This window comes from Pangasianodon hypophthalmus, chromosome 3, assembly GCF_027358585.1.
Source record: "Pangasianodon hypophthalmus isolate fPanHyp1 chromosome 3, fPanHyp1.pri, whole genome shotgun sequence".
NCBI lineage: Eukaryota > Metazoa > Chordata > Actinopteri > Siluriformes > Pangasiidae > Pangasianodon > Pangasianodon hypophthalmus.
The window spans coordinates 12,500,614-12,519,211 of NC_069712.1; the positions used below are offsets into that span (position 1 = coordinate 12,500,614).

At 41.1% G+C, this 18,598-nt stretch overlaps 1 protein-coding gene across 2 annotated transcripts in view; it reads right to left on the reverse strand.

Moving 5' to 3' along the window:
• Nucleotides 1-17,567, reverse strand: part of srfb (serum response factor b) — a 32,276-nt gene extending 14,709 nt beyond the window's left edge. The window contains exons 1-2 of one of the 2 annotated variants that reach the window (XM_026942027.3): nt 16,440-17,567; nt 8,426-8,692 (exon numbers count right to left, since the gene is read on the reverse strand). In XM_026942027.3, the coding sequence (XP_026797828.1) occupies nt 8,426-8,692; nt 16,440-17,090 (918 nt within the window). In that variant the 5' untranslated portion in view covers nt 17,091-17,567. The remainder of the gene's footprint in view (nt 1-8,425; nt 8,693-16,439) is intronic. The other variant, XM_026942017.3, reaches the window with a different exon arrangement.
• Nucleotides 17,568-18,598: the final 1,031 nt, after the last annotated feature.

The following is an 18,598-nucleotide window of genomic DNA, read 5'->3' on the forward strand; positions in this document are numbered from 1 at the left end:
TGTAGTGTCTTTGTTGGCCCTTTGACTCAAATCCCTAATACACTGATTGCCAAGTTTCTCAGAATCTGTGTATACTAAAAACATTTGTAATTGTGATCTACTTCTGGCAAAGCTGCTCGTCTTACAAAGAGGAACGTCACGACATTACTGAGACTCTCAGAGCTCCTCTCACAGGGGTGCAGTTTAAACGTGACCGAGCGGGTAATAACGGCACGCTCACGATTGGTTTCCAGGAAACCAACCAAAGTAAGCAAGCGGCAATGATTTATTCATTAATCTTGACAATATCTGCAACCATTTCATAATGGCTAGAACATGTTTTGCATTATATGCAGTATTCAAAACTCAGGATACATCCAGCAAGAGCAACACATCAGTCGGCATGGATGGGATGAGTTAACTGTAGAGACCTGCTTAACGATTTCATCAATCAGTAAATAAATAAAACAAGAACAAAAAAAAAAAAGAACGCTAAGCAATGGGGAGTGCGGCCAGGAGGTCCAAAGTTCAGATGTTGTTCAAACACCACCGGGCTTGGACACATCCAACAGTAGTATGCAGTTAGTATGAGGCCTTTGCCACTAATCAATATATTCAGTGTTAACTGTTCATAAAAAGGTATCAGTCATCAATGACAACATGTATGACTAATCTTTTGCTAGGTGTCTCATTCAAACTAAACAACCAACATTTATAAAAAGAGACACAGCCAAAACGTTTAGTAAAAAAAAAAAAAAAAAAAAAAAAAAAAAAAAAAAAAGAAAAAAAAAGAAAAAAAAGAAAGTCTAAATTACTGGACAGGAACTGACTACAAATTATGAACAAATTACCAATTATGACCACGTACAATTACGCTATTATAGAGATTACAGTGTTGTAGCAGATGATAGAGTAAATGTCTAGACATCAGTGTTTATGTAATGGACTTCTAGAGTTCAAGCTTTACATAATGCAACATAATGGAGTGGGTGGTACACTCCAGTACATTTTCTGCAAGTTTTGTAGGAATCATTATTTGAGCCAGTCTTGTGACGTGAGGAAAGAATACTACAGTTCAAAATGCCAAATGTCTTTGTGACTTTTTGTAGCAGTTGCAAATACAAATATACTACATAAGAAAAAGTGAAACAAGCGCCAGCCCTGTCGTTGGGAGATCTTGAGTTAAGATCCTAACGATGAAACAGCCACACGTGGCTGGGTAAGCCATGTTTTCTGAGAGGGACATATTCTGTTTTCCCCATGCGCCATTAGCCAACTGGGAACATCTGTGAGCTCGTGTATGTGGAAGAGGGCAGTTATGCTTTCCTCAAAGTGTGTTCAGCTGCTCTGTGACAGCATGAGAAGCAAAATGATGGCTGGCTTTGTGGGTCTTGGATGAAACACATGCTAGCTGTTGTGTGATGGAAAAGAGCAAGCTCATGGATGGGAACTCTGGGAATAGGTTTAAAAAAAAATTTGAAGAAAAAAAAAAAAAAGCAGAATATAAGAAATATGGCTACAAGATAAGAGAATTCATATATTTGTTCTATGAGAATTCGTACACTTGTTTGTAACCCCTTTGTCTGTACTAATGCACTTGAGCTAATTAGCTCATCATACTTGATCACATTAGCTACCACTTTTTAGCTTATATAAGTTAGATTTAGCTTTTATTTGCCCAGTGAGCTAGCTAAAGAATTTAAAGACATTACTAAACAAATAATTGTTTTGTTTTCTTTTCATTATTAGTGTATTATTTAGATAATTCTGTTTATTTATTTATTTTTTTTTAAATTCAGAACTCCAGAACTTTTTCCATAGGCTTCTTTGCTTTACATCATGAGTTATGAAAATGCTATCTTCTTAGCCATTTGCAATGAGCAATGTATAAAAAAAGACTAAAACAGAGGAGTTCAGAGAAACTAAGGACACATGAGCAATACACTATGGACATACACGTGTCTGTATACATGCGTCTGGGTGCATGTGTGAAGCGCGTGAATATGAGTGAGTGATTGGAGTGTGTGGCACGCGAGGAGCCGACAGGGCGGCTGGTCATATGATCTTACAGGTCAGGCTGTGATGGGCAGACACAGTGGCATAGTGAGGGAGGGAGGGAAATAGTAAACGAGGGTCAGAAAGAAACAGGGAGAAAGGGTGAGTGCGTGAACAGCTGAGGGTCCCGACAACTGCCAGGAAACATGAGCACTCATCGAGAGCTTTTAACCCTTCATACACCATGAGAAACTACACACATTGGCTTCTATTGAGATGGAAATGTCCCCAACACACACATCATGTCTAGCAGCCATTAATGGCACATAAATATCCAAGAAACAAGCTGTCAGCAACACACAGGCATCAGACACATGCCAAGAACATAGGTAACGACAAAATCACCACACAGACACACAGCAGCAAATGGTCAGGAACAGCAGTGTGGATGTCATGGTCCTGAGGACAGATGCATTCTGGGGGATGGAGAAGGTCAAGCTGTGATAAGATAAACACCCCAGTGCTTTTCCACCTTATCTCCATTTACTTTCCTTAACACTTTAGTCAAAAGGTACTGTATATATTTCTAAGTTATACTTTAGATCTGTATTTATTCGCTCTTTCACAGATGAGACTTCTTTTTCCAGAGAGAAGAATTTATGGATATCTTCACCAAAACAACCTGACGATTCTACAGATCCTTAGGGAAAGTGCAAGTAATTTGAATTATGTTTCCAGTCTATTGCTCTAGTGTTAGGAAAGCGTTAAGGCATTCTCTCATGTCCCTCTCATCCTAAGAGTTTTATTGGTACAATGCAGTGGTTGTAGTTTTGAATTCACTTTATCTAGTCCTGTATTAGAAATGTTTCTTAAAGGAGTTCAACCGCCCTTAATGTGTTTTGAGTGTGTTTAAGTGCACCTGTCTCAGTACAGTGAAATATCGAAAAATAAATAAATAAATGACTGTCTGTGATAGTTGGTTATATGCCACATATGCAGTAGATAGAGGTTCTTCCCATAACATTTCCATAATATGTTCCTACACATCACCCATAAATATCTCATTTGAAGATAAGTATTTCTTATTATCAATTTCCAAGATGTAACAACTGTATCCCTTCCCCCAAACCCTGTTCCTGTTTCCCAGCCTTTAAAAAAATGTTAGAGAGGGAGGGATAGAAAGAGAGAGAGGGCAGAGGGCAATAGAGACTAATAGATAGCATCTTTATGCGGTTTTTGTCCATGTAACAAAAACGCCCACAGCTCTTCCTCCGCACTGAGACGATCTCTTAGGAAACAGAAACAACGTGTTTAACACAGCCTCTGTGAATCTAGACCACTTCCACTAATGACCAAAGTAGAGTTGATTCATCAAAAAAAAAAAAAAAACAAGAATCAAGAACACTCTGAGATCAAGGTGATTTGTATTAAGTCACTGGCTGCATTCATTTCAGGAACAGTAAGCTAATGACCAGAGAAGAAGTGTGCCTTCAAAGTGTGCCTATAGCTCCTGTGAGACGCATTAGGTTCATAGATGTGGCTGTAGATGTGAGTGAGTCTTACATCACATGGGCACAGAATAACATAAGCTCTGTGCTGCGTTGCTTTGAGTTCAATACACAGCTCAATATACAAGCCATCGCAATGATTCTTCTATGTGACAACTAATTACAGCAGTCATGGCACAGAGCAAACATCATTAACACCACCACTCAGATTTTATAATATTGCCCCCGCAGATCAACCCTAATAGCAGGCCTATAAGTCAGGTCTGCTTAGAAGAACGTAAATTTGACTGGATTCATCGAAGATGTAAATTTGGAAGTGTGAACAAACTGTTCTTTATGAAAATGAGTGCACTGGATGTGCAGCAGAGACAGAGCTGCACTAGCAGCTTCTCTCTCTCTCCCCTCCTCCTCCTCCTCCACCCCCTCCTCCTCCTCCTCCACAGCTCCCACTCGCTGGCTCCCATCTCCTGCCTGTCACCCTGCCAAGGATCCGGAATTCACAGCTCCATTTGGGACTGCTAAAAAAGGCAAGGCAGCCCAAGTAGCAGAGGTGCAGCCAATCAGTGGCGACCTGTGCTGTGCTCGGTGCAACATAAGGCCCGAGTGACTCCTCCTCTGAGTGGCACATTAACACACTGCTCCACACCGTCAACCCTGTTGCTGTAAATGTCACTCACCAACTTGCTGTGTCTGTTTGATCCACTCTCCCTCCACACAGCTCTCTAGGTCTTTCAGTCTTTCACCAGACACTTTTTAATGCCCGGCGCCGTGATAAGGCTGCATACAACATTAAACTGACTTCCTGTTATCTAAGCGACACTTGCTTGCCATTTGCACTCTCTTTCTCCTCCTCCATTTCTCACCCTTTCTCTCTGGCTGTCCCTGGGTCTGCTCATTGCAGTTTGGGCAGTGTGACTACACGACAACCAGCTCTGTCTTTTCTTAGCACACCTCACACTCATTCACTCCCTCTCACCATTATGGGGGGGAGGGAAAAAAAAAAAAAAAAAAAAAGGTGAGACATGACAAACTACAGAGGACAAATTAAAAACTAACCATTCTAACACACAGTCTGGATGAATGAGCTGAAGATGGTGAGAAGATGTATTAGAGTGACAGGAAAACGTGTCAAGTTCATCCATTAAACGATCAGTAAACAGCACTGTCGAGTGAGCCAAACTGAGCAAATATTAGTCTGCACTTTTTAGAGGAAACGCTTACCACAGAGATACTTATACTTGAATAAGTCCTTCGAGTGTGTGAAGTGTTACTGAGAATGCAGTTAGAAGATGCCTGGTTATCATTTAGAGTTTAAAACTGTTGATATAAGTTTCTAGTTAAGGCCAGCACTTCTAAAAACTGAGCTCATTTACTATTTTGACCCACTCACACCAAAGGGAGAGAAAAAAAAAAAAAATAATAAATCACAATGTGCATTGCTGACACCAATTATGAGGATTGTTCTTGCTGTAGCTGTTCAGCATCAATAATGAGCAGAAGTCCACCACCCACCTTTGATTTTTCTTTTTCCAAACTTAAACATAAAAGTGCAGACTGCTTGGTGAACCAACCGCCTATTTACACAGAACATTTACAGTTACATTTCTGGTCCAAGGTCAAGCCTGGCAATGTTAGGAATGATACAACTTGGAACAACATCTTGGAATGAAATATCCACCATTTCTGATGAATTGTGGCCTAGTAATGGCCAGCGGCATGGTGCAGGCTGAAGCAGATGGACAAGGACAGAGTAAAGGCTGTCTGGGTCAGAGCCATGTTTAGTAATTGCAGTGATCGAGAAGGATGAAACTTTACTCTAATGAGAACTGGAGTAAATACAAACTGCTCCAGGACATAATTACAGCTTCAGTCCTTCAGAGAGCCAGACTCGAGAGTTTACAGTTAGAACGAGGGAGAAGTACTAAATCAAAATGTCAATACTGCAGTTTAGACGTAAAATATGGACTGAAAAATAAGCACTGAAAATTGGATGCAAAATAAGAACTGAGCTGGAATTTGAAAGGCTTTGCTTACAGAGGACAGATGCTTGATGTTGAGTCTAGCTGGCAGGTTTATGATTGTTAATGTCAGGTGATCCACTGAGGTGTGAGATGACATGGAAAGCTGTTGGTTCTGAGGCTCTTAAACAGATCACTGCTGGCTAGCGCTCCAGTCAGAGCACCAAGAAGGCTTTAAATCAGGAATGATTGGAAACAGAGCATCTCACATGCCACAGAGCAATATTTGCAAACCTGATGCTAGAATGCGTCTCTGAACTGACTACACGAGCTGAGCTGAGTCTCAGCTGCACAATAAAATAAGTTTTGTGGTAAGATTGTGGCATCTCCAAACAGCATGTGTATCTGGCCTGAAGATGGACTTAAGAAAGGTATCAAACTACAAGATGATCTGTTCAGTTCCATGCCCATCTTTAAAAAAATAAATAAATAAAATAATCATATTGGCATATTTGAGTGTCAGAAATCTTACAGTGTGCCCTGATTAATGTGGGGCCAAGTTCCACAGGACAGGGAACCTCCAGAAAGCTTTCTAGCACCAAGCATCTTCTGGCCCTGAGAAATTCTTTTGCCTTTGACCTTGATCTCTCAAGCACCATGAAGGTGCTCACTTCATAAACAGGACATCCAAGTTTCATATAATGATTTCAGAAACTTCTTACTGATTTCTGAGCGGCTTCATGACTCTACATAGCAGCCTGGAAAGCAGGCCTTACACCCACTGCTAACTGCTCAGTCACAAGCTAAGAGTAAAAAACACCAGACACCACCATCTCCAAGCAGAACATACTCACGGTGGGACTCTGTATACACAAGAGGCCTTGGATCACATCATCATGGCCACAACTATAGACGCTGCCTCTGCTTTAAAAATTAAAGCTGCACTATATTAACACTACCACTGCAGAGAGACTCATTTTAAATATACATCCCCCTCTTTTAGCTATACATATTAAAAAAAAAAAAAAAAAGAGTAAAGAAAACAGTGGACTCAAAAGACAGCTGCAGCCTATAAGGAATGTGAGGGGCCCCGGCCAAGAGAGCGAGCAGGGAAACCATACCATATAAGGGCATGGAGGCAGAATCAAGTTTTTATCAATGAGAGAAGTGCGCTTAAGTGTGTCTGAGCTGAGGTGGCTGTGTGGAAAACCTGGTACATGTGCCATCCAAGAACTCCTGAGAAAAGTCACAAACATGTCCAGCAATATCCAGAGGCTAAACTGGAACCCGCTTCAAAGCGACACACCAATTAGTCAAGTGTATGGTGCAGAATAAGGCTGAGAGTGTAAGGTGCTGCTGGAGTTCTGAGGCGTACGATATCGGTTCATTTCGGAATTCAGTTACACTCTGTGTATCGATCTTTTCGCAGCGTGAGATTGATTTGCCTCAGTGTGAAAAATGCGAGGCATTCAGAACAGCTTTGCTATTACTTGAGTAAATAATCTGAATCAAATTAGTTTGGTTCATTTGTGATAGTTAAGTGGTGGGGTATTTTAATTCAAGACTTTGAAAACAAATAAAACTGCAATGCATGATAAAGAAAACAGACTACCCATGCTTGCGTTCTTAATCACAACTGCATTTAAATTGATGTTGATCCCAGTAGGAATGTAGAGCTTCTATCTACAAAACTGGGCATATAAGCCCAGACCTGTGATGATGTTCCCACTGATGTGTTGGATTTGAGTTCCTAACACTTCCCTTATAAACTGTTTAAAAATTATTTACTACAAAATGGAGCGAGTCCACAAAACTGCAAGCAGTAAAGGTTACTACAAAGTTCAACATTTGGTAATGCGTTTAAGGTTTGAGATTAAATATCGCCTGGGACACATGCACATGAAAACGGGAGACATTTTGAATCACGACCAAGCATGAAGAAGTGGGAAAACTGAGGGGGATCAAACGCAAATCTACAGTGAATGTTTTGATGAGTGTGGGCAGATGAAACTCCAGCAGACTCCTGTACATTTGAGCTGCGCATTGGGCCAGTGACTGATGCTTCACACAGTACATCTTGGACCAGGTTGAGAGAGTTTACCAGGAGGATTCACATCCCCCACAGCAAAGAGGAGAATCACCAGTCAACTTGGGGGAAAAAAAAAAAAAAGAGAGATGTCTTTATCACAGACAAAGGAAACAAAACCCAGCTGTAAGCACTGGAGCTAGAGGTTGGGTTGATGTAGGAACAGCCTCCCTTACCAGAACTCTCAATTAATCATCAAGCCCTTAAGGCAATCCCAGACAACATAAACAAAAATCCCAGCCACACTCACTTAAGATAAACCCTCAGCTGATGCCTGAACAGCTTCACAAACCACAATTCACACTTGATCATTAAAGAAAATCTCCACCCTGAAACAGATTAAATATGCTTATAGTGAAATAACCCTAACCCTAGGTGCTTAGCCATTCTGGTGGTTATTTTCATGGTTGGAGCACAATATTAATGAGAAATCCAACACAGAAATAGTGCAGACAACAAACACTGGACTCAAAGTTCCAGAATTCAGTATGAAAAAGTATGCACAGTTACAACTGAGTCTGTGCTTGACTAGATAGTACTCTACAAGATGACAAGTGCTATGGTGCTGCTGGTGGTATTAACATGAAAACTGAAGCTTTGGAACCTGATCTGTTTGAGCAGAGTGAGGGAGCTGGGCAGACCAAAGGACTAAAGCACTGCTGCACTGGTCTCTTTAGGCAGACACTGTGGGTAATATATGAAACCGTTAACCACAGAGAAAATAGACCAAAATGTTGATGAAAGAAGTTTACACAAACCAAAAAGACAACTCCGAATTTCATTACTAAATAAATCTTAGACCACTGAAGATCACATGTTAATTCTAAAAGATTAAATACACAAATCGCTCCCCAAAACAAAACTTCTCAGAACAGTGTAAAAAAAGTGCTGAGGCTCACCTTGGTTTCTCCGAGGCTCTCAGATTCAGACACCTGATAGGTGAGGTCTGTCTCCTCAAAGCCTGTGGCGCTCATGCGCTGGTCTGTGGACGGGTCTGAGCGGGGAGGCGAGTCTGGAGAGTTCAGGCACGTTTGGATCAGAGCCTTTCCCGTCTCACTGGTAATCATGGGCTGGAGCTTGCGCGTGGCGAATGTGTACACGTGGCCCGTCTCACTCGCCACTAGGAGCAGCACCTGAGTGCCTGTTAGTGTGGAGAGTTCATATGCCTGCCATGAGGGAAGATCAGGAGGAAACATAATTAGCTACTGGCATCCTTATGTCTACAGAAGATAATATTTGTTGAGGTTCTCCAAATATTATCAGAACTAATGTTAACTCTCACTTTTCACTGGAAGAATGGAAGAGATAATAGAAGAACTTTCCATTACACATGTCTGCGTAATAGTGCAGACTTGAGTTAAACCAAAAGGTACCCACATTTGCAACATGTGTAACTACGTGTAGGACACAAATTATACAGATGGCATAACGACAAGCACTGAAAAAACATTTACATATTTATTTGCTCTTTACACCAAAAACCATCTCAGGATCTTAACCTAAACCTTTCCGCTCTAGTGGTACAACCTCTGCATAGCAGCGCTCAAGTTAAACTTATGAGACATCAAGCTGGCACTGAGCTCAGAAACACATGCTGAAGAGCTGAGAACAAGTCCTAGGGGTGATGATCAATGAAGAGAAAAGGGTTTGTGGCTTTGCATCGCACGGTGATGCTTACAAACATAATCTATAAAACAGAACCCTCACTGAGTACATGGTTTCCTCTGGAGAGTACTGGAGCTTGCTGAGGGGAAGGGGAAAAAAAAAAAAAAAAGCTTCAGTCCAGCAGAGCTGCGCTCATGGACTCTGACGTATGGCTGAAACGTACCTAAAATAACAGAAGATAAGGTTCCAAAAATAGGGAGCTTGATACTGCGAGACTGATTGCATTCTCTGTGGGGACTGTAGGGGGGACATGGGGGTGGAGAAGCAGCTGGGGAACTGGAGCTCATGTACACCAAATCCATTCTGAAACACAATAACTTTAGTGTCATATGATCTTGTGATATTTCCTCACCTTACAAACACGTCTCAGGAGTTCAAGTATCTGGTGGTAGAGTACAAGTATTCTGTATACATGCACGTCCCTGTGTGTAGTGCGCATGATCATTAGTAGGTCATTAGCAGGTTATACCCAAGTTAAAATAATAATAATAATTTACCTAAACCCCCCTGAAGTGTTGCTTCTTTGACCAGCCTCTTTCAACATCATCTAAAAAACTCTGGTAATTATTATTACATTACCCCACCTCCCCATGTAAAACTATCCCAATCCGGAAAGAAAAATATATAAAAATGGCAGTTCCATAGAATCTCACATTTTAAGCATTTATGACATTGTTGTTATGAGATAAGACAGAGCGGCTACAAAGAAAACTGGCGCTTGGTGGGGGAAAAAAAGAAAAAGAAAAGAAAAAAAAAAAAGGTGGAAATGCATTTTATTCTGTATTTTGAAAAAGTCGACCACACGATAATACACTGTGACTAACAGCGAAACTGTGACTCTAACAACCCTATTCTCTACATACACCTTTGCACCAACCGAACTCATACAAACATGCACAGACACTCAAGGACATTTAAGCACTCAGACATTATTAACAGACCTGACAGCAGCCCGATGCACAGTCTGAACAAATTTCACTAGTTAAATATTATTAAAATTTTCACAATTTACATATATAAAGGAAGCAAATCCATGTTTTATGGGCCCATGGTGGGGTTCTATATTTAAGGTCTATCCATGTAGATGGTTCCTAAACTTTTTTGGCTGAATGACCTTTTCACTTGATGTCCAAAACCAGGTTTAAATTAAGTATATCATAAATTGCATTATTATTATTTTAATTGTACAAAAAACACACACTGAAATATTACACGCAAGTAGTTAACTTCACTATCAGAGTCCTGTGTTTTTTTTGTTTGTTTTTTTTTAATATTACACGCTTTGTATTGTTTACATATGACTAATAAGCCATTTGGAATTTGGCCTGATTGCACTGGAGGGGCTTAAATGCAAAAAAAAGTTTCCTTTTGAGGATGGTGCTGTAAGCAAGTAATATAAAGTGTGGCCAAATATCAGCAACAAGAAAACATTCCTTTCTATTTATTTACTCACAGTAATGCTATACTGCCTTCTCATTACTTTTGTTGCTTAAGACTACAATTTTCAGCTTTCGTGGTTTGAGATACAAACAGATGGTACAGCACTAGTAGAAAATGATAGGCTCATCAAAAGTAAAAATGTACTTTTAAGAATCTGGCAGACACACACGCAGACACACACGCAGACACACACGCAGACACACACGCAGACACACACGCAGACACACACGCAGACACACACGCAGACACACACGCAGACACACACGCAGACACCCTCAGAACCCTAGAGTGAAACCTGATTGCTGATTTCGTAAGTCATTGGTTAGGAACACAATGCTTGGGGCAGGAGTGTACAGGCATGATCAGCAGCACTCCTCTGAGAACATAATTAACTCTGCTGACAAATGATGCTATTTGACTTGGATCAGAGCAGAGGATATCATTACCAAGCCAATTTCAACATCAACTAGATTGTAGAAGGGGAAAAAAGTAACGATCCGGTTGGCAGGCGCCTGCAAACTTTACCCTACTGAACACTGAAGAAACAAAACAGATGTCTGTACAGTGCTTTCATCATTTCTTCAGCACTATGTTACATCACTAACTATGTCTAAACCAAAAGCCCGTAGACATTTCAACCTGATTCACTGTGGTTATGACATGGTTGATGAGCTGCTTCCTGCAACAGGAGGACACAGAGCAAGAACACAGACTTGTTCACACAGTGAAGCACTGTAATAATGTGCTAGCAGCAGTACGAACACGATTTCACTTTAATCAGCCTAGTTATAACAAAACAAGTGTAAGAACATGGTTTATCCAACCCAAGATTGTGTTGTTTAGCAGCTCCTTGGACCTTGTTCACATTTACATACTTTTAAATGTAAACATAATTTGACAGGGTCAATGGCTCTTCTCTTACCCATAAGCCTCTGCGCTAAGGGGACATATTGGATCAAAACTTCACCATGAAAGCCACAGTCTTTAGAGGAGGGAGAGACGCTTGCCTGGAGGAACAATCACTACTGTGTGAGAGAGCAGGTTCAAGGTTACAAGGCCAGGAGCAGCGAGGACAGGCCAAGTGACTTGCACTTAATCCATAAAGGCTTAATAATTGACGTTTGACTTGGTTAGAAGATTTTCAGTCACGGCAAGTTTTAATAAGCCATTAAGGAAACGTCTAGCATAGTTCCTGAATGAAGAAAGCAACTGAAAACTCCAGCTTGGTTAATAAGATCAGTACTAATTAACTAACACTAAAACTAGTTGACATTATAGTCTCATATTACGGCGATATATTTTCTCTGTAGTAGTAAAATTATAGTAGCTGTTTAAGTTTAGTCTGTTTAATTTTGGCTTGTTTTAATTAATGATATCATGTCTATGGGATTTAGTATAGTTGTTTTTGTTTAAAAAAAAATAATAATTTAAAAAAATAATAAAAACCTCCTATTTGTAGTTTAATTTGGTTATTGCGACCAAAAATAATGATTAGACTAGCCCTAGAGGAGAAAGTCAGTACAGTAGTAAAATATTAAAAGTTGTTCTTACAGGTTTTTTTACATTATATTTTTACTAAAATATTAAATTATACTTGTTACATGTATTCACATTTACAAACTGATTAAAGCAGCAAATGTCGATTAATTGACATCAACTATTAAAACATTTGTTTTTTTCCAGCCCTACTCAAAATATGATTCATTTAGATGCCAGGTCTCATCATTTACAATAGCAGGAACAATAGAGTTTTAAAATTCAATACACTCTTTTCTTTGATACTATATCAAAATCATTCCACTCTTACTGATGAGCCATGCTACTTTTACATATGTAAAGTTCTCCAAAACACACCCTAGTCTGATGTTCAAACTGCTGTCTGATGTTCAAACAATCAGTGAAAAAGCAGGTACTCAAAGCCTAACATCCAGTCCGCTTCCTGTATGACATTACGGTTATTGTTTTACCTGGCATGACTCTCGAGTGAAACAAGCAGTTGGGTGGTGGTGGTGTACAAGTACTGGCAATACCTACACTACGCTCCAAGCATACATGTATTTTATACTCTTAGTTATTAGCATATCACCCACTCCTACTGTAAAATCCATCCACAAGGAACATGCGACCAATCGACAGCCCACAAAACACTGACTCGAGCCACATCCTAGCCTCAGACTGCGTATGCCATGTTCCAACCTGTCGCAGCATTGCTGGTTTTGAAAGTGAAATTGGACTGCACTGAGAATTCTTGGTTCCTGATCAAACCTGCTCCTCCTTTTCACTCCATAATAAAATAATGCTGGACTATGAGCCAGCAGACAGGCCATCGAGGAAAAGAAAAGAAAGAACAAAAAAAAAAAAAAAAAAACAACCAAACAAAAAAAAAAAAAAAAAAAAAAAGATTACTCCATCTTGATATTACTGGTACACAATATTTTTCTGCTGAGACTGAATATACATGCGGTTAGTCATACAGGAAGGCTAAATTGCAGGCAGAGCCAATTGAGAGCAGCAACGCCGCTGCATATCAGTGTGCTCTACTTTTACACACAGGTAGATCTGTGTGCTGAACAAAGGTCGGCTTGCAGAGCCATTGCAATTGTCCACTTTGGAAAGTATATCTGCTCTTTACTTTGATACAGGTTAAACTTTCAGGGCTGAAAATATAGCATATCCCGATTATATTACCATTTCTTACTGGATCATGATTTAGCTTGTGATGTATTGAAATCATGCTGATTAATCATGGTGACAATTAGAGGTAGGTATTATCTCTAATATACGGACCAAATATACTTTGTTTGAGATCATGTAAATGCTGGGATTCATCAAAACCCACTGAAAAAGCCAGAGCTGTTCAGCAGACAATTAAAAATAAATAAAAGGTCTAGTTTACATTTCACCAATACTGTTACAAAACAGGTGTGGTGATATATATGTGTGTGTGTGTGTGTGTGTGTGTGTGTGTGTATATACACACACACACACACACACACACACACACACACACACACACACACACACACACAACTACACATTTATGCGGTTATTTAACCAGCTGATCATGTGGCAACAGGGCAATGCAATAAATAAATAAATAAATAAATCAAATACAGATCAAGAGCTTCAGTTAATGTTCACATCAAAGATCAGAATGGGAAAAAAAAAAAAAAAGATCTCAGTGACTTTAACTGTGGCATGGTTGTTCAAGATCACATGGGGTTCCACACCTGTCAGCTAAGAACAGGAATCTTAGGCTCTCATGGACACAGACTCACCCAAACTGGACAGTTGAAGATTAGAAAACAAATCACCTGGTCTTTTTCCTAGTCTTCAACTGTCCAGTTTCAGCGGGTCTGTGCCCATGATAGCCTCGGATTCTTGTTCTTGGCTGACAGGTGTGGAACCTGATTCCACAATTCCTGCAGAGTTTTCAGGTCTACTTCCATGAATCTCCCATTCTACCACATCCTTAAGATGTTCTATTGGATTCAGACTGAGAAGGCCACTGAACACATTGCTATGTTCATGAAACCAGTTTGAGACAACTCTCTCAATATCTATATAAAAGCATATAGTAAAAAAGCAGAAAATTACATTTAAAAATTCCATTCCATATTCTGACAGCAAGTATGTGAATACAAACTTCACTGATTAGGATTATGTATATTTATTATGGCTAATAAGGTTTTATTTATCTTTAACAAACACTGCGGTAAAAACAGTGTGCCTAAAACGGCTCCTTATCCAACAAAATCACTGCAGGAAAAATTTTTAGCCAAAACCTGACTGTTGTCTATTTTGGCTGTTTGCCAGAATTTAGCCATAGCAACATCCAACAGCTTCTCCAGCCTGCCACACTTCCTATGTGGCCTTACTGATCCTCCACATGCACAAATTACATAAACGAGCAGTGAGAATAATGCTATGTATCCAGACTGAACATTGATGAGACTGTGAGGCAGCCAGGAGTGCAGAGATTCAGGCCGGCTGTTGGAGTGTGATGAGAATGCAGGAACAATTCAGCAGGTGGCTACACGCGCCGTAGGCCTACTGGAGAACAGCACTGCATGACAGAAGCCTTCAGCAGTGACATCATACACCCGTTTGGACAGCTGACCAGAGGAACGAGGGCAGGTGATGACCTTCTACAGGTCAATGGGCCTACAGTAAAACACCCATAAGGGGGGGAAGTTACAGTTGTTCCACAATATATAGATGCCTTGGGACAGTTGGTAATCAGTGCTGCTGTGGGATGGAGATTGTGCCAGATTTTGTCAAAGATATTTCAGCTGTGCATTACGGCCAAGAGTAAAGACCAATTTACTTTATACGGTTAAAACCTTAGCCTTAAAAAAAAAAAAATCTATTAAAATCCCTACTTAGATTGCATTTTAGCCAAGTTAGGCCAAACACTGCATTACAGGCCACAGCACTCATCAAGTGCAACTCACTACTGTTACAAACCTAAGCAGTGGTGCAGCATGCCAATTTCAGCATCCATGCACCAACACTAACATCCTACAGAGGTGAAAAACGGAAGGAAGGAGTGAGACGCATTACCCTAACTGACTTCCTGCTCTTTCCAGGACTGCCCCAACTGGGATCCCTGCCAACAACGCAAATTAGGTGCAACCATGGCACTGTGTGATAGAGCCTCTAAGCAGCAACACTAGTAAGGAGTTTGTTAATCACATGCAAGGCCTGACAGCAATTTGTGGTCTTTAAAAAAAAACACACAAAATGTAAATATTTGCTACTAAGTTTAGAGCTATTCTCACGCTCACTGCTGGAAACAGAAAAGGATTAGGAGCAGGAATTGACTGATGTGTTCAATGTTGTAATAATTATGATTAAGGAGCTCATCCTAGATCAGCATTCGTATAAAACCTCACCTCATCCTGAAAGACAGAAATCAGATGTACGGACTTTCTCGATGTGCAGGAATGAAGCACTGACCACCTCTACTTTCATTCCCGTTCAGTGCAGGTTCTGTTGCTTCTTTATGTCTGGGGGCTTAATTTTCAAAACTACGTATGCATTTGACTTTATTTTAGCTCTTTTTATTGCTGATCACCGGTCGCAACAAACCAGGACACAATGTTATAGCAACCACACAAAACTAGCATCCAAAAATATCCAGGTTAAGCTCCATTGATGAAGGGGACACTTCATGTAGGCCAAACCCTGTGTGTGTGTGTGTGTGTGTGTGTGTGTGTGTGTGTGTGTGTGTGTGTGTGTGTGTAAGAAGGGTGGTGGTGGTCAGAAATAGAGAATGTCAGTTGCTCTGGTCTATTTAAAGCTTACAGCCAGTGGGGTCTGTTGTAATTCCCAGCCACCATTTGCCACAGAAGAGGACATGCAACAGTCTCATCTCCATTACAGCAGAGAGACACAGAGAGAGAGAGAGAGAGAGAGAGAGAGAGAAAGAAAGAATGTGTGAGAGACAGGGAGAAAGTTTGTGTGTGTGAGAGATAAAACGAGAGATAAACAAAGACTGAAAAAAGTTCCTGTGGAGTTTAAAGTCCTGCTCCCATCCCATAAGTCATTCAGAGTTTGTTTACATAGCACTTAAAGGTTTTATGAACTGAGCAGTTTAGGAGCCTAGACCACATGTGTGAATCAGGCCTAAAACTTCAAACACACACACACACACACATTACTGGTATCCTCTTTGACACTCATAATAAACTACAGTGAATTTCTCTACCATCTTTGACCAAAAGGAAATGGCATATTTGAACAATCATGTAGCTGTATTTATGATCAGGGACTAGAGCTGCTCGTGTAGCTGGTGGGAGAGCTCACCTTCTTCATAATACCAGTCTTCCTCTTGCTGAAAGTCGTGTACCGCCGCAACTTGTTGTCTATGAACTCCATCTTAATCTTGACTCTCCCGCGTGTTTTTTTGCCGGGCTTTGCTCCGGCGACTCCGCCGCTCAGCACCCCGTAACCCCCAGGCGGAGCTCCGGCCTCCTGGCCGATTCCAGCGCCTTCCATCTCGGCTCTCTCCCGCTTCACTCCCCGCCTGCTGCTCCCCGAAGAACCAGTCGGCTCGTCCTCGTCTCCCGATTCGGAGTCCGCGTCCGAGGCGCTGTATGGCTGCGGTACGCCGACTTCTTTGTCCCGGTCAAATCTGGCGGGCATTGCACCGAGTCCTCCTCCCATGCCGGGCTGAGCGGCGGCCTGAAGTGCGCCGAGCCCGCTGCCGTTCCCGGGTCTGACACCCGGTCTGGAAGAGATCCCAGGCCCGCTGCCTCCCAGCATCCCCGCGCTTTCCCCCACACGTCCTGCAGCACCAGGGAAAGGACCTCCGGTAGTCACTGCCTGTCCGGCCCGGGCGAGCCCCGTACGCAGCCCGCCGCCGAGCACCACAGAGCCGTGAGCCGCACCACTCGCGCCCGCTGATCCGTTTCCGCTCAGTGCCGACCCAGCCGGGCTGGATAACATCCTATTCATGAGAAAACGCGAGACGCCTAAACGCCGAGCAGCCGTCGGTGGTTGTGTACTCAGTAAATATTATAACGCATGCACATTAAACAAACCAAAATGAAAGTAAAACAAACGAACGAATACGTTATAAACTACCACTGCAAAGTTCTCCCCCTTTTTTTCTGAAGTGTTACTGCTGCTGCCCCCGAGAGCCTTCACACCGGCTTCCAGCTCGCATCGCCTCCCCGTTTTCCCAAAACCCGTGCCGCTCTCTCTAAAAGGAAAACACGAAGCGCGCCGTCGCGATCAATCCGCCATGTCACTTAGTTCGTACCGTATACACGTAAACATTTACCCTGGCCTGGATACATATGCAGCCGCCGCGACCGTCCTCCGCAATCCTTCACTGGGCAACTACTGAGACAAAACCGTGAAATGTGTCCTGTGTATATTGTAAATATTTTTGCTCAACAGACACAAAATCCGTCCGCGAAGATCTACTTTCCTCCATATAAAGAGATACAATGTTTCCTTATAAGGAGTTGTCGCTCCATATTTGGTGAGTCACAGTGACGACCTCCGATTGGCTTATGAGAGAACTACTCGCAAGACGATTGGTCAAAACGGTGAGCTTATTTGAATAAATACCAAAATGGTTGCGCTCGCGCGAACGTCATCGTGGAAAGGGGGAGGGAGACTGTCCATGCTCGGGGGGGTCATCAATTATTTTGGAGTATGAAGGACGCCTTTGGAAGTAAATATACTCATCATCAAGTGGGGACTCGGGTCATTGTGTACAATTTAACTTTTGAATTTGAAATTCTGACTGGGATTATTTAGCCTATCTCTTTCAAAAGGCATCCTCCATATATGTATATATACATACATATATATGTATATGTATGTATATGTATGTATATATATGTATATATATAATTATTTTGAAAAAGACTGCATTTTATCTGTAGGACTCAATTCCAGTGTTCTTTAATAATGTAATAATGTGGTGTGTTAAAACCTATTTTAAAACACTCATAAGCAAAACCCCTTAATTATGTTTTAATAGATTAACAGAGGTGCAACTAGTTCCCATGGAAACTGTTGTAAAGATGCATTAGGCAGAGATAATGTCTATATAAATGGAGAGAAATATATATTAATCATTTGAAACATTTAATGAAGTGTTGTGCGTTGATCCTCTCTGGCCTTCCCCCTGTACTGGGGCCTGATATGAGACTGTTTAAAACATCCCAAAGCTTAAACAGAAACAGAAGCTTGCAACACATGAAACTCATCTATTATTGTAACTTAAAGAGTTCATTTTATCTTAGTAAAATACAACAGCAGGCAAGTTTGCGTTTTCCAGATGCATTCGTGCTGCAATTCATTGTCAAAAGAATGCGGTGCACAATAAACACCAGTGAATGTTTTGTATAAGAAAGTAAGCCTATACTGATTAATAGAATCAAGCACCACCCTTAAAAGGAAGTTTTGAACCTTTTATTGTATAACCCATACACACTGAGTGCAAAAAG